Genomic DNA, 15,811 nt, shown 5'->3' with positions numbered 1-15,811 from the left:
TCATGTGGGAACATTAGAGAAATCTGGATTGGTTTGTTTACCCACACTTCAGGAGGCTGACCCTGAAGAGGGAACAGCAAGGTGAAGGGTACCAGTTTAAGAAAAGCAGAATAGCTGAGGTGGAAGAGAAGAGAGCATTTGCTGAGACACGATTAATTGTTCAATGGGAACTTTGACCTATCCCACTGAAAGGAAGAGGAGGTGCTTGGGGATTAATCAGTGCTTTTGGTAGAAGCCATTCAATAAGCATAGTATAAACAAGATTTGATAACTTATTTCCCCAAAAATAAGACAGGGTCTTTTATTAATTTTTGCTCCAAAAACCACATTAGCACTTATTTTCAAGGAGTGTTTTATTTTTTTCATATACAACCATCTATATTTATTCAAATACAGTCGTATCATCTTCTGGTTGCTGCACAATGGTGGAGGGTGGGGTTTCACTTAACTAGGGCTTATTTTGGAGGTCGGGCTTATATTACGAGCATCCTGAAAAATCATACTAGGGCTTATTTTCAGGTTAGATCTTATTTTCTGAGAAATGGTATCAACAGATAGGGAACTGAGAAGATCTCTAAACTTATTCATATTTTTTGCAAGAGTTAAAAGATTTCATTCTTTATTGCTCCCTTGAAGAGGGTAGATCTCCTGGAAGTTAACTGGCAGGACTGTAGTAGATGAGAGCTAAAATCGAGGAAATGTTTTCTGCACATCTCAAACTCTAAATACTAAACCAGAAGAGGCTGTTATGCCAATGGAAAACAAAAACAATACACCTTGCTGAATGGGTGAATGCTGAAGAATGTCTCCCACCAGGAGAAAATTCTGGCAGGACCATCTGGAAGTGAAGCAGGAATATCAAAGAATAATCTAGTAAAATGGCCCTACTTGGATACAGGACAAATTTTCTGTGACAGTGGAGAAATTCAATCAATGCAGCACTTACGTGTATGCTATTTATGTCCCACCAAGTGTACAAAAGACGATCTAGCAAATGGCTGAGAGAATGCTATTGAAGTAACCCTGCTTATGGTCAAAAATAGTCTTAATTGTCTTAACATTTTAATTTGTTTTTAATTTTACCTTTATTTCATATACACCCGTAATTTGAATTGTGCAATGTGCTGATAAGAAAGAAATAAACACTTTGCTACTTCAAATGGAGGAGAGTTATCAACCATCTCCCTCCTCATGTTGCTTTTGTTCTGTGTTGTCAGCATGCCTCTGACTTATGACGACCCTATTAATGAGTTACCTTCAAAATGTTCATGGGACTCCAAAATGCATTTCTCCTCTTGACCTAATTAGGCAGAATTGAGACGGACTGTTCAGAGCAGCAGTTGGTAGGAGAAGGGCTTAAGGGCCCCTTGGTCCTATCAGATCTTGTGTCTATCTTTTATATGCAAGATGTTCTGAAAGCTATTGATGCTCTTCAACTGAGATCCACCTGTGATCACTACCTTTTAGCCTGCTAACAACTGTATCTTCGTTGCTATGCCCAGCTGTTTTGGGCTCTCCTCTAAGAGAAGAGGAAGCCCTTCCTGCTTACGTAGAACACACTGCCAGCAAAGAGGGCCTCTTCTCTTTGAAGCCCAATGACCATCTCTTTCTGGAAAAGTCCATTTTGGCTGAGGCTGGGGACATCCCAATTATAACCTTAATGTGTGTGCACTACCCTTTGCATCGGTTACAAATGGGTTGCTATTTCTTTCCAAATATTTCCACATCACATAACATCTCTAGCACTCAAACATCTCTCTATAAAATTGTATTGATCTCTATTGAAGTTTTGATAGTATCCCCTGTGGTTCCTATCCATCAGTGCAACACATCTCAGTGTACCCACTAAATAAATAAATAAATACATAAATAAATAAGCAGAAAAACTTGGTAGTACAAAGAATATACCATCAGAGTATAAGAATAAATCTTCACTGGGAGAAGGTGGTTTACGGCCAAGATCCCAGATGACAGAAACAAGGTTAACTCTATTGGCCGTCTTATGGATCTCATTTTCAATGGTCCTCTTTTTAGATGTTCCTGAGCATCTCTCAATAGTCATTATTCATTAGCACTAAAAGTGAAAGCATTCAAAGTGTCATCCAAAGTGTAGCATGTTGGAAGCACTGCATCCAGGTAATGCAGAGACATGTCATTCTGTAAACTGATTTTAAAACCAAGCAGACAAAACTGCTAAAAAAACCTGTGAGCTAACCCAAAGGCTAACAGCAGAGATGCCTACAGCGACGGTGTAAAGAAACGTAGAAGGCAGGCAGACCTTGTAAGCCTGGGGTTGGAAACCATTAAGAATGTCGGGGCGGCAGTTGGAACATCTCCCTCCCCCATCCCCAACTGTCAATGTGAGGGAGTGGACCGTTTCAAACTGTGAGAGATCACAGTAAGTATTCTGAGGGTGAAGATTAGGACTGAGATGGAGGACGCATGCTAGGATGAGGTTAAGAAAACTCTCCACCAGAATCCACTGTCGTGTCTAGGGATGAGTCAGGCTCCAGAACTGCCTCCCTCCTCCACACACAATGTAGTGTGTCTTACTGTTAGGCAGTAAGAATTTAAAAAAAAAAAAAAAAAAAGGGAAGAAGCTTCAGTACTTAGCATTGGTTTGATTGCCTTCGGATGGATCACTGGAGCTTGTGTGTCAGTTTGTAATATTTTCGTTTATTTACAGACATGCTGTCTGAGGAGAAGTGGCAGCAACAGTCTAAACATTCCAACACGGCAAACTACACTGCCCCCTCATCAGATTTTCAGAGAGGCAACACCATATGTTGATGTCTTTCAGAGGCCAAAAAAATAATCCTGCTCCCTTTTGGTGTATCCCTCTGCCAACTGTAACTGTGTTCATTCTCTCTCTCCCTTGACTGTCTCACACACAAACACGTATACACAGGATCATCCTTAAAGAGGATGTGTGCTTCAACAGCAAAAAACAACCCCCCACACCTCTTTTGTAAAGTGTTTACATGGAGTTTCCTTTAACAGAAGATAAACCCAGCAACTTGGGCACTGACTATTATAGAAATGTCCAATAATCTGGCAGGTCTAATTAGCTCTCACTCCTATCCAAACCTCCCCTCTTTCAACACTACCCCAATACGCACAGGAAGCCTTTTACTGCACACCACAAAAGTAGAAGGGGAAAGGACAATCTATCCCACGTCCACTTCAAAGCTCCCCTCCCTCCCTCGCCCCCAAAGAAGCCACTTCTTGTTCTACTGTAGTTTTTCTTCTGTCAGAACCTGGACATCATCGTGGCTATAGCGATTTCGGGTGCAACAGCTTTTAATAGCGATGTGGTGCTACATTCAAACCACCCCCCAAGGTTCTTCAGGAGGTTATTTTCTTTCCTGAGACACTTTCCCCATTGATTTTATCCTGAATGATCAACAGTAACAATTTAAATTTTTAAAAGTATCTCAGTTTGTGCATTTTATATGTTTTATGATTTTTGTTCTTTATTAGTTCATCTTAGAACTCCTTCAGTGGTCATTCTTTTAATCCAATAAATTCTTAACATCCTACTGTTACAAGCGCGCTGAAGCCTCTATTATCTCAGGCCTTCAGGAGGTGCTCACTCTTCTTCACAAGTTGCTGCCACCAATATCAATTCAGTACCAATTATTTACTGAGACATGTGTTGCTTTGAAACTTAAACTTGTTTATTTGATCAGTAATATATATTAAGTAAATCACAAGTTGCTAATCAATTTCTCTCACTGAACTCACTGACACACAGAACCCTACTCTCACTGACTTTCTGGCTCACTCTCTCACAGACTCCCAGATCTCTCCAAAACTCCTTCTCATCCTCAATACACCCCCCCTTTATATCCCAGCCCCTCCCCCTTTAGCACCACCTTCCATTCACTCATTGGCTCCTTTTCCACTGCTCAGCTGTGACGGACAGGTGAGAGCAGGGCTGAACGCTACAGATACAAAACTGCATTTCAGAACCTTCTTTGTTATAGGTTCCTATGCTTAAGTCTAAGATTCTTCACCATACAGTTGAACCAACAATACATAGCACCATAAAATGTATATTAAGAACTTTTAAAAAAATTGCATATTGCATTTTTTATTAAAGGAAGATGCTCCAGACCATCTCCATTATGATTACAAACTCCTGTTTTAAGCTAGCTAATACTGGGAGGAAGGGAATACACTGCAAGCCCTGTTGCAGAGGCCCACTCGTACAGCACATATGCCTCCATACATTTTATAATGTAAACCTAAAGATGTCTGCATATTCATAAATGTCTACACAGGACTAGCTCCTGCACTGTCCTAGCTCTACCGGGGATAGGTGGGTGAGTGCAGTCCCAGCATTACTCATTATTGTCTATGCTGACTTGAGTTGGTAGGAGCTGCAATCCCGCAAGACTTTGCTCACCTCTGCTTTGACAGGACAGAAGAGATGAGGGCTTATCTTTCACTAAGTGCCTATGGACCTAATTCTATTCTCGACAGCATCTCTAAGAATGGGTGTGCTACACTGATTCTTAGTCTTTTATCTTTCTTTTGGCAGATTCATTGATGCAAGTGCTTGAAGATGGCAACCAAGCAAGGGTATGGTGGCACCTCGGTTGCCTCTGTGGATGTTCCGTCTTCTAGTTCTGAAGGAACCTTGAGTCTCAGTCCTAATAGCCCAGGGCTGTGTCTTCTCTCACCTCCCGTTACAGAGTCCCACTGGCTCAGCAATGCTCCAGCACAGCCCAAGTCACCTTCAGAAACGAATCTTACCCTGGAGGAGCTGCTTGCTCCCATTACGGAAAAGTTGAAGTATTTGCTGAAGAAAGCAGAGGACTTCCAGACATATCTCCTGTACAGGTGGCACAGGGCTGGGCAAATGGGGTAGCCTTTTGACCTAGGGTGGGGAAGCTTTGGTTCTCCAGAGAGTTGGAGCTTCAGCGCTCAGAAGCCCCGATCAGCAAGGCTAGTGAAAAGGAATTGTGAGGCCTGTAGTATAAAACATATGGAACACCAACAATTCCTCACCTCTGCTTTTGATAATCAAGGCAAGTTCATACAATGCTCCCTAAAACCAGATTTTGACATGAACCATGAAAAAGTTGCAGTTTAAAAAGAAGAGCTTCTGTGTTGAATCTGCCACTCTAGTGCTGAAGGTTGGTCTGCTGGAATATCACTTTAGTCCTGTTCTCCTTTCCAATTATCAAGTTAAGAAGTCCAAGAGAAATATAAATTCTTGTCAGAGAAGTAGCATGCCACCAAGTTGTCTGGTGTGCTTTTGCACACACTGGTCAGTATCAGGCAGAAATCAGATTTAATACGAAAGATTTAAGCCTTTACTCCAAGGGAACTTTCCCCCCTTCACACCAGTGCTGCTTTTGAGACATGAGCCTGATATGTGTTACGATATAATGTACACAGTGGAACTCTAATTTTCTTAAGAGACTCATGCTACTGTAACTACCACCATCTCCACAAATACTGGAAGCATCACAAAAGAGACAGAGTAAGTCCAAACTTCTTTGCTCTTTATAGAGCCACAAAGGTCCTACCAGGGCAGAGCCTTATGAAAGATATAGTCTGTCTCTTATGATTTACTCTGGCTTTTCTGAGCACCTAGTGCAAATTGTGGGTCGAGAAGTTCTAGCACTCTAGGGTCTTATGCAACATGCAGATTCTTGTAGAGCATTTTCATTTGTATGCTGGATGCCTGGAAACTGCTCAATCCTCTTGCATGCTGATCTGCCTAGTGACCTGCAGGAAGTAAGAGACTGAGCCTATCCTCCTTCCCAGTTCTTTGCAACCTGTCCCAGGAAAAAAGGCAGATGGGGCTTTTTTCAACCACTCTGCTCTGGTGGCTGGGTTTGCTGACTGCAAATGGTGGGAGCTGTCGCTGGAGGAAGTCAGGTTGACAAAAACATAGCCAGCTGCTCTGTCGGTTTCCATTTCTTGTTTTGAAAAATATATTTTCCAAAATGCTTTCAAAATCCTCAACTCTGCCCTGTTAACCAGGCACCTTTTGAGTGTTTGTGTGTGGGCAGTGGCAGCTGATTTGGTCAAGAAGAGTTCTGCAGGGAGCAAACTTTATGTCCCTGTTTTCTCCTTCAATTAGAGACAAACTAAAGGAGAAGCTCAGCTTACATTTAGACAAGGAGCACTGTAAATAGTGAAAGTCATCTGTCTTCACATACACATTTCTCACCTTCAGAAGCATCTTGCCAATTAAGTAGCTTGCTTTGTTTGGCTACTGATCAGCAGGAGGTAAGCATGGGCTTCATTTGCAAGTCTGCTTGCTCAGCCATGCAGCTCCCAGAAGCTCTTGTTACTGGAGGACAATCAGGCTATCAGCATCTGAATCTCAGGAGGCTGTGTTTTTGCCCTCCTTTGCCCTAAAGGCAAACCGAGCATCCTGTCTTATTTGAGCCTCAGTGCTACAAATGAACAGCATGTGATGACCAAAGCACGGGTCTCCTTTTTCCAGCAGGGACAGAATGCAGAAGGAGCAGTTTGCCAAAGCTATGCCGACATTCCTACACATGTGCCAGCCCTACTTCCACTACCTGGAATCGACAGCACGCAGCTGCACACCTTATTTGAGACTGCCCCAGGAGCCAGTGAGAAGGCGGGTGAGTCTGCCTGTACGAAGAGGAGAAGGCCTGGAATGGTCAGGAGGGAGACTGTGTCCAGGCAGGTTCGAACAGTTTAACTCTGCTTCACAGACACCCAGTTTACACCTTTGCAGCCCTAATCTGAGAAGGGACTCAAAGGAAAGGAGAAGGCGATTTGCAGGATAAGAAGTGGCCAGGATCAAAATCTTCTCCATTTGGCTTGGGAGGGGTCCTGGGATTAACTCAAAGAACCTCCGCAGCCTCTTTCTAAATCAAACATTTTGGTCTTCATTTCCAAAATTGTATCTGAAATTACAGGTGTTTTCCTTGTGATCATTTAGTTAGTGTATTCCTGGCCATGGTCCCTTCCTTTTTCTTTCACACTCACAGCACTTATGAGGATGACAGGGAGAAGTTTCCATCTTTACACTTTGGAGCAACTGTGCAAATAGATTGCACTTCAGAGCTGAAACCTTTGGAGGGATGAAGTCCTTGAGAAAAAGAGGCTATACTGGGATGTCATGAGATAAGGGGAAATAAATTGAACTAATCTCAAGGAAGGAGAAATAGAAGGAGCATTTGTGCAAATCCACCTTTAGATTCTAAATCATACTTTAAAGAGGAAGGATAGCAGGCTTATTAGATATGATCTACATTAAATGAGATATGGTAATATTTCCCAGCAGTGGACAATTACACTTTCAATTCCATCAATAGCAGTGATGAGGATGGAGCATCCAAGTATGGGAGACTTTTTTTTAAATCATAAAGTTGCTCAGCCCTATTCAAGAATTTGGCAGAAGTACAGAGGATACTGCCTTTCATTTGTAAGCCTCTTGAGTGTACGTACCAGTGCTTCCTTCAGTCCTTTTGTCTTACCAAATGCGTCTGCCTCTTTCTGCCTTCCTAACTTTGCTTTTTTGCTAGCCAACCCACTGCTTGCTCAAGCTTAAGGAGTGTGTGCTGATTTTCTTCTGAGAGAGGAAAAGGAACAGCAGGAAACATGGATCAGTCCAGCCTGTCACTTTCCAGGACCATGGCTGTAACTGAGACTGAAAGGACAGAGAATCCTTTCCAGCTCAGTAGATTAACTCTGTTTTGGAAATCTCAAGAACTGCATTCTCATGGCAGGCAGAATCAAAAGCGAAAAGGTTCTGCAAGACATGCCAGCACATTAGAACTTCAAGCTGTTGCTGTCAATATTAGGGTAGGCACTTCAACTTTATTTACAGGGGAACCCCCATACAGCCAACTGGAAACCACCAAATGCCAGTATTACAGGCCAGGGATACAAATCCTTCCTGCTAACCCCAGACCAGTGATTTCCAACCTTGGGTCCCTAGATGTTCTTGGACTGCAACTCCCAGAAATCCTGGCCAACACAACAAGTGGTGAATGCTTCTGAGAGTTTTAAGTGTAAGAACACGTGGGGACCCAGGGTTGGGAACCACTGCCCTAGAGGGCTGGATTGGGTCTGCACAAGAAGAACAATGGTGGGCAATGAGACAGTTCATGGTAATTGACCCATTCTCAGTTAGTACTTGACTGCTATTACTGAAAGTTCTGTCTTTTCTACTTCCAGACTTTTTAAAAAAAAACCATCTAGCCCACATTCCCTTGTCAGTTCTACTCTTACTTTGTAGCTTTTGGAGATTTCTCAGCAGCTGGTTTGTCAGCTTGAGCAGTTGGTGCTGATGTACGCTTCATTCAGCTTTGTCTCCCTAGAAGACACGGACCCATCCAGGTACGAGACAGACTTGAAGGAAGGTCTAGCTACATATACTGGAAGAGCCTCGTGGTGCAGTGGTTAAACTGCTATACTACAGCCCAAATTGTGCTCATGACCTGGGGTTCAATCCCAGGTAGCCGGCTCAAGGTTGACTCAGTCTTCTATCCTTCAGAGGTCAGCTCATTTTACCGACCTCTGAAGAAGACTAAGTCAACCTTGAGAGCTTGCTGGGGGGGGGCAATGTGTAGCCTGCATAATTAACTTGTAAACTGCCCAGAGAGTGCTTGAAGTGCTATGGGGCAGTATATAAGCAGCCCACTTTGCTTTTTGCTTTACTTAGTCTGCTGAGGCCAAGAACAGGAGTCTCCTGGTGTGGTGCTTTCTAGTCACTACAGTTTGTAGAGTTGAGGAAAATTGGTTTTTCCAAATGAAATCAGTAGCATTATTTATACCATTAAGCACAAAAAAGTACTCTACAGATAAAGATGTTTTTTATGAATAAATGTGATTAAATTTCTTTCTTTTGCTTTAATGCAAAACAGAGCTGGATTTCCTGTGCAAGTTTTTAAACCCACAAATCTTTCTAAAAATACTCAACATTTTATTTCAAAAATTGTTGGCTTTCCTCCCTTCACTGTACAACTTTGTTTTTCAGTTTTGGGCAAAAGTATTATAAATATAATATTGAATTACAATAATCAAAGTTCTGTTGAGCTATTTTGGGGACTGTCCCTAAACAGAATACCTATTTGCTGATGTTTTGTACAAATTTGGAAAAATATTTATTTTGGTTTTGAAACTATGCTTCTCTCGTAAGTCCATTTTCCACTGTTCATGCACCTACTTGTTCCTCTCTGTCCATCTCCAAATCTTCACCAGTGTCTCCTGTTTCTTCTGTGGGAAATTTTGGCTGAATGAAGCCCGACAGGTTTCTATCTTTCAATACTGCATCTCAGCACCCTATACAGCTGCCCATGTTCCTCATAACCTATACAAGAAGATGCGCTGGAACCTTGACATCTTGGAAGGGTCTGCTGGGCGGAATCAAACACCTCAGACAGAATAGTGAGTTGCTGGACATACTGATGGGCAAAGGGGCTGGAGGGAACAGTATGGAGAAACACTGCTACCCACCACCACGTCTGTCTGGTGTTTGAAGAGTGGGAGATTCTACAGGCGGTGTTGAGCTGCTGCAATTCCTGCTGTGAATCTGCTACACATTCTAGGGTGACTGGCTTACCTAGTGCCAAGATATTTGTGGCATTTGTTAGCCTTTAAGGTGCAAGAGGACTCGTTTTTCCTACAACAGACTAACACAGCTCCCCTTTGAGATTACTGCTGTTATTTTGAGGTTCCCTGAAACTTCCTTGACCAGACTTTCTCATCCTTTCTAGACTCTATGTTATCTTGTCCTTCTGTTTTAGTTACTTTCTGTGCTTCCGGGACACAGGCGATGAAAAAACAGTCAAGATGCAGAAGCTCTGGTCCATTGGACGTTGGGTGCCCCTAGATCCTGACAGTGAACACAGCTCTGATGTGCTTTCCTGGTAAGTATCCAGAACAGAAGTGCTAACCAGAGTAAGCTTTAGTCCTGGGTAGCCTACCTGCCAGGACATATACTTTTTAGCCAACAATACTGGATCTCCAATCTCTGTGCAGTTCAGGCAGAACAGAAGGTCAGGTTATAGGACTGGCAAAGTATACAGTAATGCTGTTTTCTGACCTCTACTCTCAGATTCCCTTGCTCCTGCCAAAAATTGTTTTCCCTGGGGGGGAAAGTGAATTGCTGTTCTTGGAAGGCTTAGGAGTTGCAATTCATCTATAAATAGTTTCTAGGCCTGCCATATTATTTAACAACATATATTTTTCAAAAGTGGACACTTGCAGTTTTGTATTTTTCCATATTTGGTGATCCATGCAGCCCCCGAAGGATTCTAGGGGCAGAAACATGTGTCTCTGGATTCTAGGGGCAGAAACATGTGTCTCTGGATCCATCAAAATTACCTCTCCCTGAACTAAATGAGATGTCTGGAATATCTAGATGAGATGTTTCCTGAAGTGGTCAAAGATATACTCACAGCATATGATGTTACTCACCTACTATTTTGTTTTTAACATTCTGTAGTTCCTCCCTGGAAGGGAAGAACAGGCTTACTTTGCAAGTCTGAGCACTGAGGAATGGATGTCTGAGGAAATCCCACTGTGGGAGGAAAAATGACATAATTTAATCAAGCCCTCCCATTCATATGGAATCACTCTTGCCATGTAGTCATGGTATAAATTCAGAGAGCCAAACTCCCAGAGAACTTATCTGAACAGTGCCACAGCCACTGCTGACCTGACCTGTTTTCTCCACACAGGGTACTATGTCATCAGCCTATGGGGGATTATCAGCAGCTCTTGACTATTGGATTTGAGGAACCTTCCCACACTTTAGCCACGGACCTCTTGGTACAAATGCTAAATGCTCAGAGTACTGGCGCTCAGAGTACTGGTCCACATAATCGCGAGACTTCCTGCTGGGTGAGCCCAGGGGAACAGGGGCAGTAAAAAGCAGATATACTTTCAAGGCATACTTAAAACTGCAGCTTTCCTGATTCCTAATGCCACCTGCACTGCATTAGCAGAGGCCAGCTTGTAGCTTCTTCATATTAGGCATATATTAGTCTTGCACAAGGAGACACGTGGCCTTACCAATATGTCACTTTGAGATTCTGGTAACATTGTTTTGAAATAGGACAAAAAAGGATCTTGGTCCCCTGTTGCATCTGCTTCTTATCCCATTGTATTTATGCTACTTGCAAGACAGAGTTCCATTATACAGTATTTTTAAATAAGGGCAGACGTTGATGTTCACTGCTTGCCATCCTCTTGGGTTTCTATGCTTGGCTATTGAGCCGAAACCATCCACTTGGAGCTAAACCATATGACATAAGGCCCTTGTGACCCTCCTATTCCCAGTGGGATAGAGCTGAGAGCCACCTTGTACTTCTTCCAGGTAAAGATTCCAGCCACAGACTCTTGATAGTGGTTCAACACTAGACACAGGTCTGATCCTGCCAACTTTGTAGCCAATTTATCTGAAGGTGTACAACGTCTGATTCCTCTTGCCTGTTGTGCTCTGGTCACTTGACTGTCTAGTGTAATGAGGATAAACAAAGTATCTGAGGAAGCTAGGAAGAGACATCCATAAAATCTGGCTATTTTAAAAATGTATGTTATAGCTTATTGAATAATGCAATAAATGCAGGTTTTGCACATCTTTCCATGCTAGTGACTGTGTTCAGTCTTAACATTGGGTGGGGCTTCTTGCCTAGCAAGGTTGTTGGAGTGGAGACTATCCTTTCGGTTCATGACTTTTCATCCTTCAGTTCCAGTTGCATTTATTAATTTTATTGACTAGCATGCATGCCTAAGGTGATGCGCAAAAGAGAAAAATAAACACCATTTAAAAACAACAATGCATAAAAGACAGGACAAGATCAGCAGTAATACAAGGTCATTCTCCCACTGCTCAGAAAAACAAATTTGTTGGTGATATCCCCAGAAAACTCACAATGGTGGAAAGGTACCATTGTATAAAGAATAAACAGTCCTGTGTGTTACAGTATTTCAAAGGAGTTGCGCTAGAGGAGTCAGCACGGTTGTATTACAAGCACAGAAGCCGCTAGTTAAGGATTGGCAAGGCATCAAAAGGGGCAAAAATGCTGAGTCAGAAAGGCACAAAGGAGGATGAAGAGAAGCTCTGCCACCCAGTGGCCAAAACATCTCTCTCCAAGTTAAGCTACACCGATACTGTAGTTAGTTTCCTTTGGTTACGTGCCAAGATACATATAACTGGAAATGTCAAACATGGAGACAGAGAGCCATAATAAATGCATACAAAGAAGAGAAAGAAGTATAATTATTATAATAGTGCTCACTCCTAGGTCTGGCAGCCTGTACAACTGCTTCATCTCACAATGCGGGCATCAGTGAGATAGGAAGGCCAAGCTGAGTTTCAGTAAAGCTTTGCTATTTTTTAAAGCCTCAACAAGGTCAAAATCTACACAACAGAATGATTGAAGCTTAGAACATTCCTGTTTCCTCATTTGTTACACTGAGAACAATTTCCAAAAAGTATACACCTCTCTTAAAAATTCAGTTAAAAATGTATAGTACTGAAAATGCTGCAGGATGTCATGGTTCAGTAACACTTCAGAAACTGGTCTCAGAAGCTGACATAAACCAAGGCAGGATCAGGTGGCATGCAACTATCCTTTTCCAGCTAGAAGGATCATAATAAATTCCTGAAATTCTGAAGCCAGATTGAAATTGGTTGGTGTTACAACTACCAACATGGGATGTAAAACGAAGCAGTGCGCCGAGTTCACTATTTGCTTACATTCTATCAGGTGTTTTTGTTATGTACTGTAGTTTCATTATGTAACTTATGTGATATTTACAGAAATATACATGGTGATTATAAGATTTAAACTGGACTTAATGTAAGCACATGGCAGCACTAGTCAGGCCAGAAGTGAATCTTGTTTGCTGTCGCATCCTGGAATGATTAGGTAAAATTAAACCAATGGCTCATCTACTATAATAATGCCTGCTTAAAGACTGTAGCCACAGACCTGGCTAGTTCAGTCAAATCTCTGTACTATATTTCCGTAGCACAGAAAAACTGGAAATCTTTAAAAAGCACAAACATAAGGTCATAATCACAAATAAAGCAGAAACAAAAGAACCCACATACCAAACTAAAACCAAGAGTAAGCCAGATGTTTAAAAGGGAACATGCACTTTTTAGAAAGCTGAAAAATTAAGAAACCTAGAGGAATAAAAAGCTTTTTCTTGATGCTCAAAAGACTATGATGTAGGGAACAGGCAAACATACCACTGACAAGTCCCTCTTCCTAGTAGCCACTCACCTCAGATCATTTGGCTGGAGCATTTACAGTGGGGTCTTGACTTGAGAACTTAATCCGTACTGGAAGGCGGTTCTCGTCAAAAAGTATGTAAGTCAAGTCTCCATTGACCTACAGTGCATTGAAAACCGATTAATCCCGTAACAGGCCATTTTTGTTCCATTTTGGTTTTTTTCTGGTCTGTAAGTCAAATCTCAGTCTGCAAGTCAAACCTAAATTTTGCAGCCAGAGAAGTCTGTAACTCAAAAAGTCTGTAAGTCAAGCCGTCTGTAAGTCAAGGGTCCACTGTATAGAAGGGCCTCAGAAGGAAGGTAGATAGGTAGCAAGCTGAACAAGCAGTGGGAGCTCTTTAATCACTGAAATTCTTCCTGGCAGTGATGCCATCATCCTGATGCAGGTATAACTTATGCAACAGTACTTGGGCCACCATTTCCTAGGCAACTGATATGTAGCTCAAGCAGAGTCAAGCATCAGCAAGGGAGTTTCTAGGCTTCTCCAGCACAATGTTTTGGACTACTACTGTGTCAAATGAATGGTTGGGATGTTGGAAATTATATATATACACTATACATCTGAGAAAAACCAAGGGTAGGAAAGAAGCATATACCGTGTTTCCCTGAAAGTAAGACAGGGTCTTATGTTAATTTTTGCTGCAAAAAATGCATTAGGGCTTATTTTCAGGGGATTTTTTAAAAAATATATAAAACAATCTACATTTATTCAAATACAGTCATGTCACCTTCTTCTGGTTGGTGCACAATGCTGCAGGGCAGGGTTTCACCTAACTGGGCTTATTTTGGGGTAGGACTTATATTACGAGCATCCTGAAAAAATCATACTAGGGTTTATTTTCGGGTTAGGTCTTATTTTCAGGGAAACAGGGTATTATTCTCTATTGCTGAAGTGTGATTGCATTAAGACAAGCACTCATGTCAGCAGCACTTTCTTGTTATCTGTCATCAAGTTGTCCTTGATGAGCCTATGAATGAGTGAAGAGACACAGTGTAATATAGTGGATAGGTTAATGGACTATAACTCAGAAGGCCCGATTTTAAATCTATGCGCAGCCATAGAAACTCATGGTGCATATGTGTGTACCTTGTAAAATCATTCCTTAAATATCTCACTTGCCTTGAAAGCCCCGTTAGGGTTGCTACAAGTCAGTTTGGACTTGACAGGACATAACAATGAATGAAGGACTTCCAAAATGCCCTGCCTTAACAGTTCTGCTGAGCTCTTGCAAACTCAAGGCCGTGGCTTCCCTTCCTGAATCAATATACTTCATATTTGGCCTTCCTGTTTTCCTGCTGCTTTCAGCTTTTCCTAGTATTGGCTTTTCCAGCATTTTGTCATAATATGGCCAAAGTCTGATATCCACAGTTTCATCATTTTTTTCACTGAGAGCGAGTTTAAGCTTGATTTGATCTAGGACCTGCTTGTTTGTCCTTCAGACAGTTCATAGTATCCACAAAATTATCTTGCAGAGCCACATTTCATATGCATCCTGTCAGTTTTCACATCTGTACATAATATTTAGGAATACAGTACAATATTGTGGATGGTCTTGACTTTGGTTTCCAGTGATACATCCTTACATGTGAGGTTTTCTACTTCCTTCATAGCTGTCCTTCCAAGTATTCTTCTTCTAATCATTTTGGCTACAGTCTCCATTTGAATTGATAATTGAAGCAAAGTATACAAAACCTTTCCATTTCTGTTCCTTCACTGTCAACGTTAAAGCAGCTTACTTGCCCCTTTGCCCCTCAACCTACAGTCCATACATCTTCCAGGAAGATAACAGTATTGGTCTACCATAGTAGAAGTAACACAGGCTTATGGAAGAAGCAATAGAGTGGTTTGTATAGATTTAAAGATTACAATATTTACTGTGGCATTTATTTTGGTGGTGTACTAGAGCACTTTTTACCATAAGCATGAAGTCTTAGCCATAATGCATTTTTATTCCATTCATCTTCCAAGAAGTTCACAGTAATAGACTTAGTTCCATCAGCATACACAATATTCCATACATAATAAATAATATGCAGAGAGATAGAAATACTGTATAGGAAACTTTTCATTGTCGACCCTGAAAACGATCAGACAAGAAGATGGCATATCAAAAGATGGACGGACAATCCAACAGCCACAGATCTGCAGAGGACCAAGCCAAACCATAGCTCTGTCACCTGACTGTCGCCTTGGATCTGCACAGGTTAACTCGCTTGAGTGGCAGTTTGGTTTCAGGTCTCAGGGGCATCACAGGTGTCCCACTGTTTAGCCTTAAACCCCAAGATGACCGCGGCTTTGCCTGATGAAGACTTCTGGAGAACTCGAAAGTTCACTGCGTTTGTCCCTTTTCAGTGAGCCAACAGAAGCGTTACTCAAGCCGAAAACTGGCATTAAAAAAACGAGCGACGCACGCTTATACGGCTCTCCATCCAAGGTGGGCGATAGGCTACCCTGAGCCCAACTGCTCCTTTAAAAGAAACCCTAAACCTTCCGCCCCGCCCCCTTCCCCTTCCCTTTCTCTCGCGACGGCGAGACCATCCCCTGAACCAGAACGAAACGAGGAG

The 15,811-nt window shown here is 42.0% G+C and overlaps 1 protein-coding gene across 1 annotated transcript; it reads left to right on the top strand.

The window, feature by feature from the left end:
- The first annotated feature begins 2,309 nt into the window (after positions 1-2,309).
- On the top strand, positions 2,310-11,148 carry C2H19orf67 (chromosome 2 C19orf67 homolog). The gene is made up of 7 exons (XM_078384062.1): positions 2,310-2,360; positions 4,559-4,845; positions 6,467-6,611; positions 8,237-8,337; positions 9,202-9,387; positions 9,747-9,869; positions 10,683-11,148. Exons 1-7 carry the CDS (start codon positions 2,310-2,312, stop codon positions 10,870-10,872), a joined length of 1,083 nt encoding a protein of 360 aa, XP_078240188.1. The 3' UTR covers positions 10,873-11,148.
- Positions 11,149-15,811: the final 4,663 nt, after the last annotated feature.

This window comes from Pogona vitticeps, chromosome 2 (genome assembly GCF_051106095.1).
Source record: "Pogona vitticeps strain Pit_001003342236 chromosome 2, PviZW2.1, whole genome shotgun sequence".
Lineage (NCBI taxonomy): Eukaryota > Metazoa > Chordata > Lepidosauria > Squamata > Agamidae > Pogona > Pogona vitticeps.
Note: the sequence above shows the minus strand (reverse complement) of the source record. Positions and strands in the feature narration are given on the sequence as shown.

Coding starts and splice junctions, on each gene's coding strand:
- C2H19orf67 (XM_078384062.1), top strand. CDS start 2,310: ATGTCGGGGCGGCAGTTGGAACATCTCCCTCCCCCATCCCCAACTGTC. Junction 4,846..6,466: donor CAGACATATCTCCTGTACAG/GTGGCACAGGGC, acceptor TCCTTTTTCCAG/CAGGGACAGAATGCAGAAGG. Junction 9,870..10,682: donor AGCTCTGATGTGCTTTCCTG/GTAAGTATCCAG, acceptor TTCTCCACACAG/GGTACTATGTCATCAGCCTA.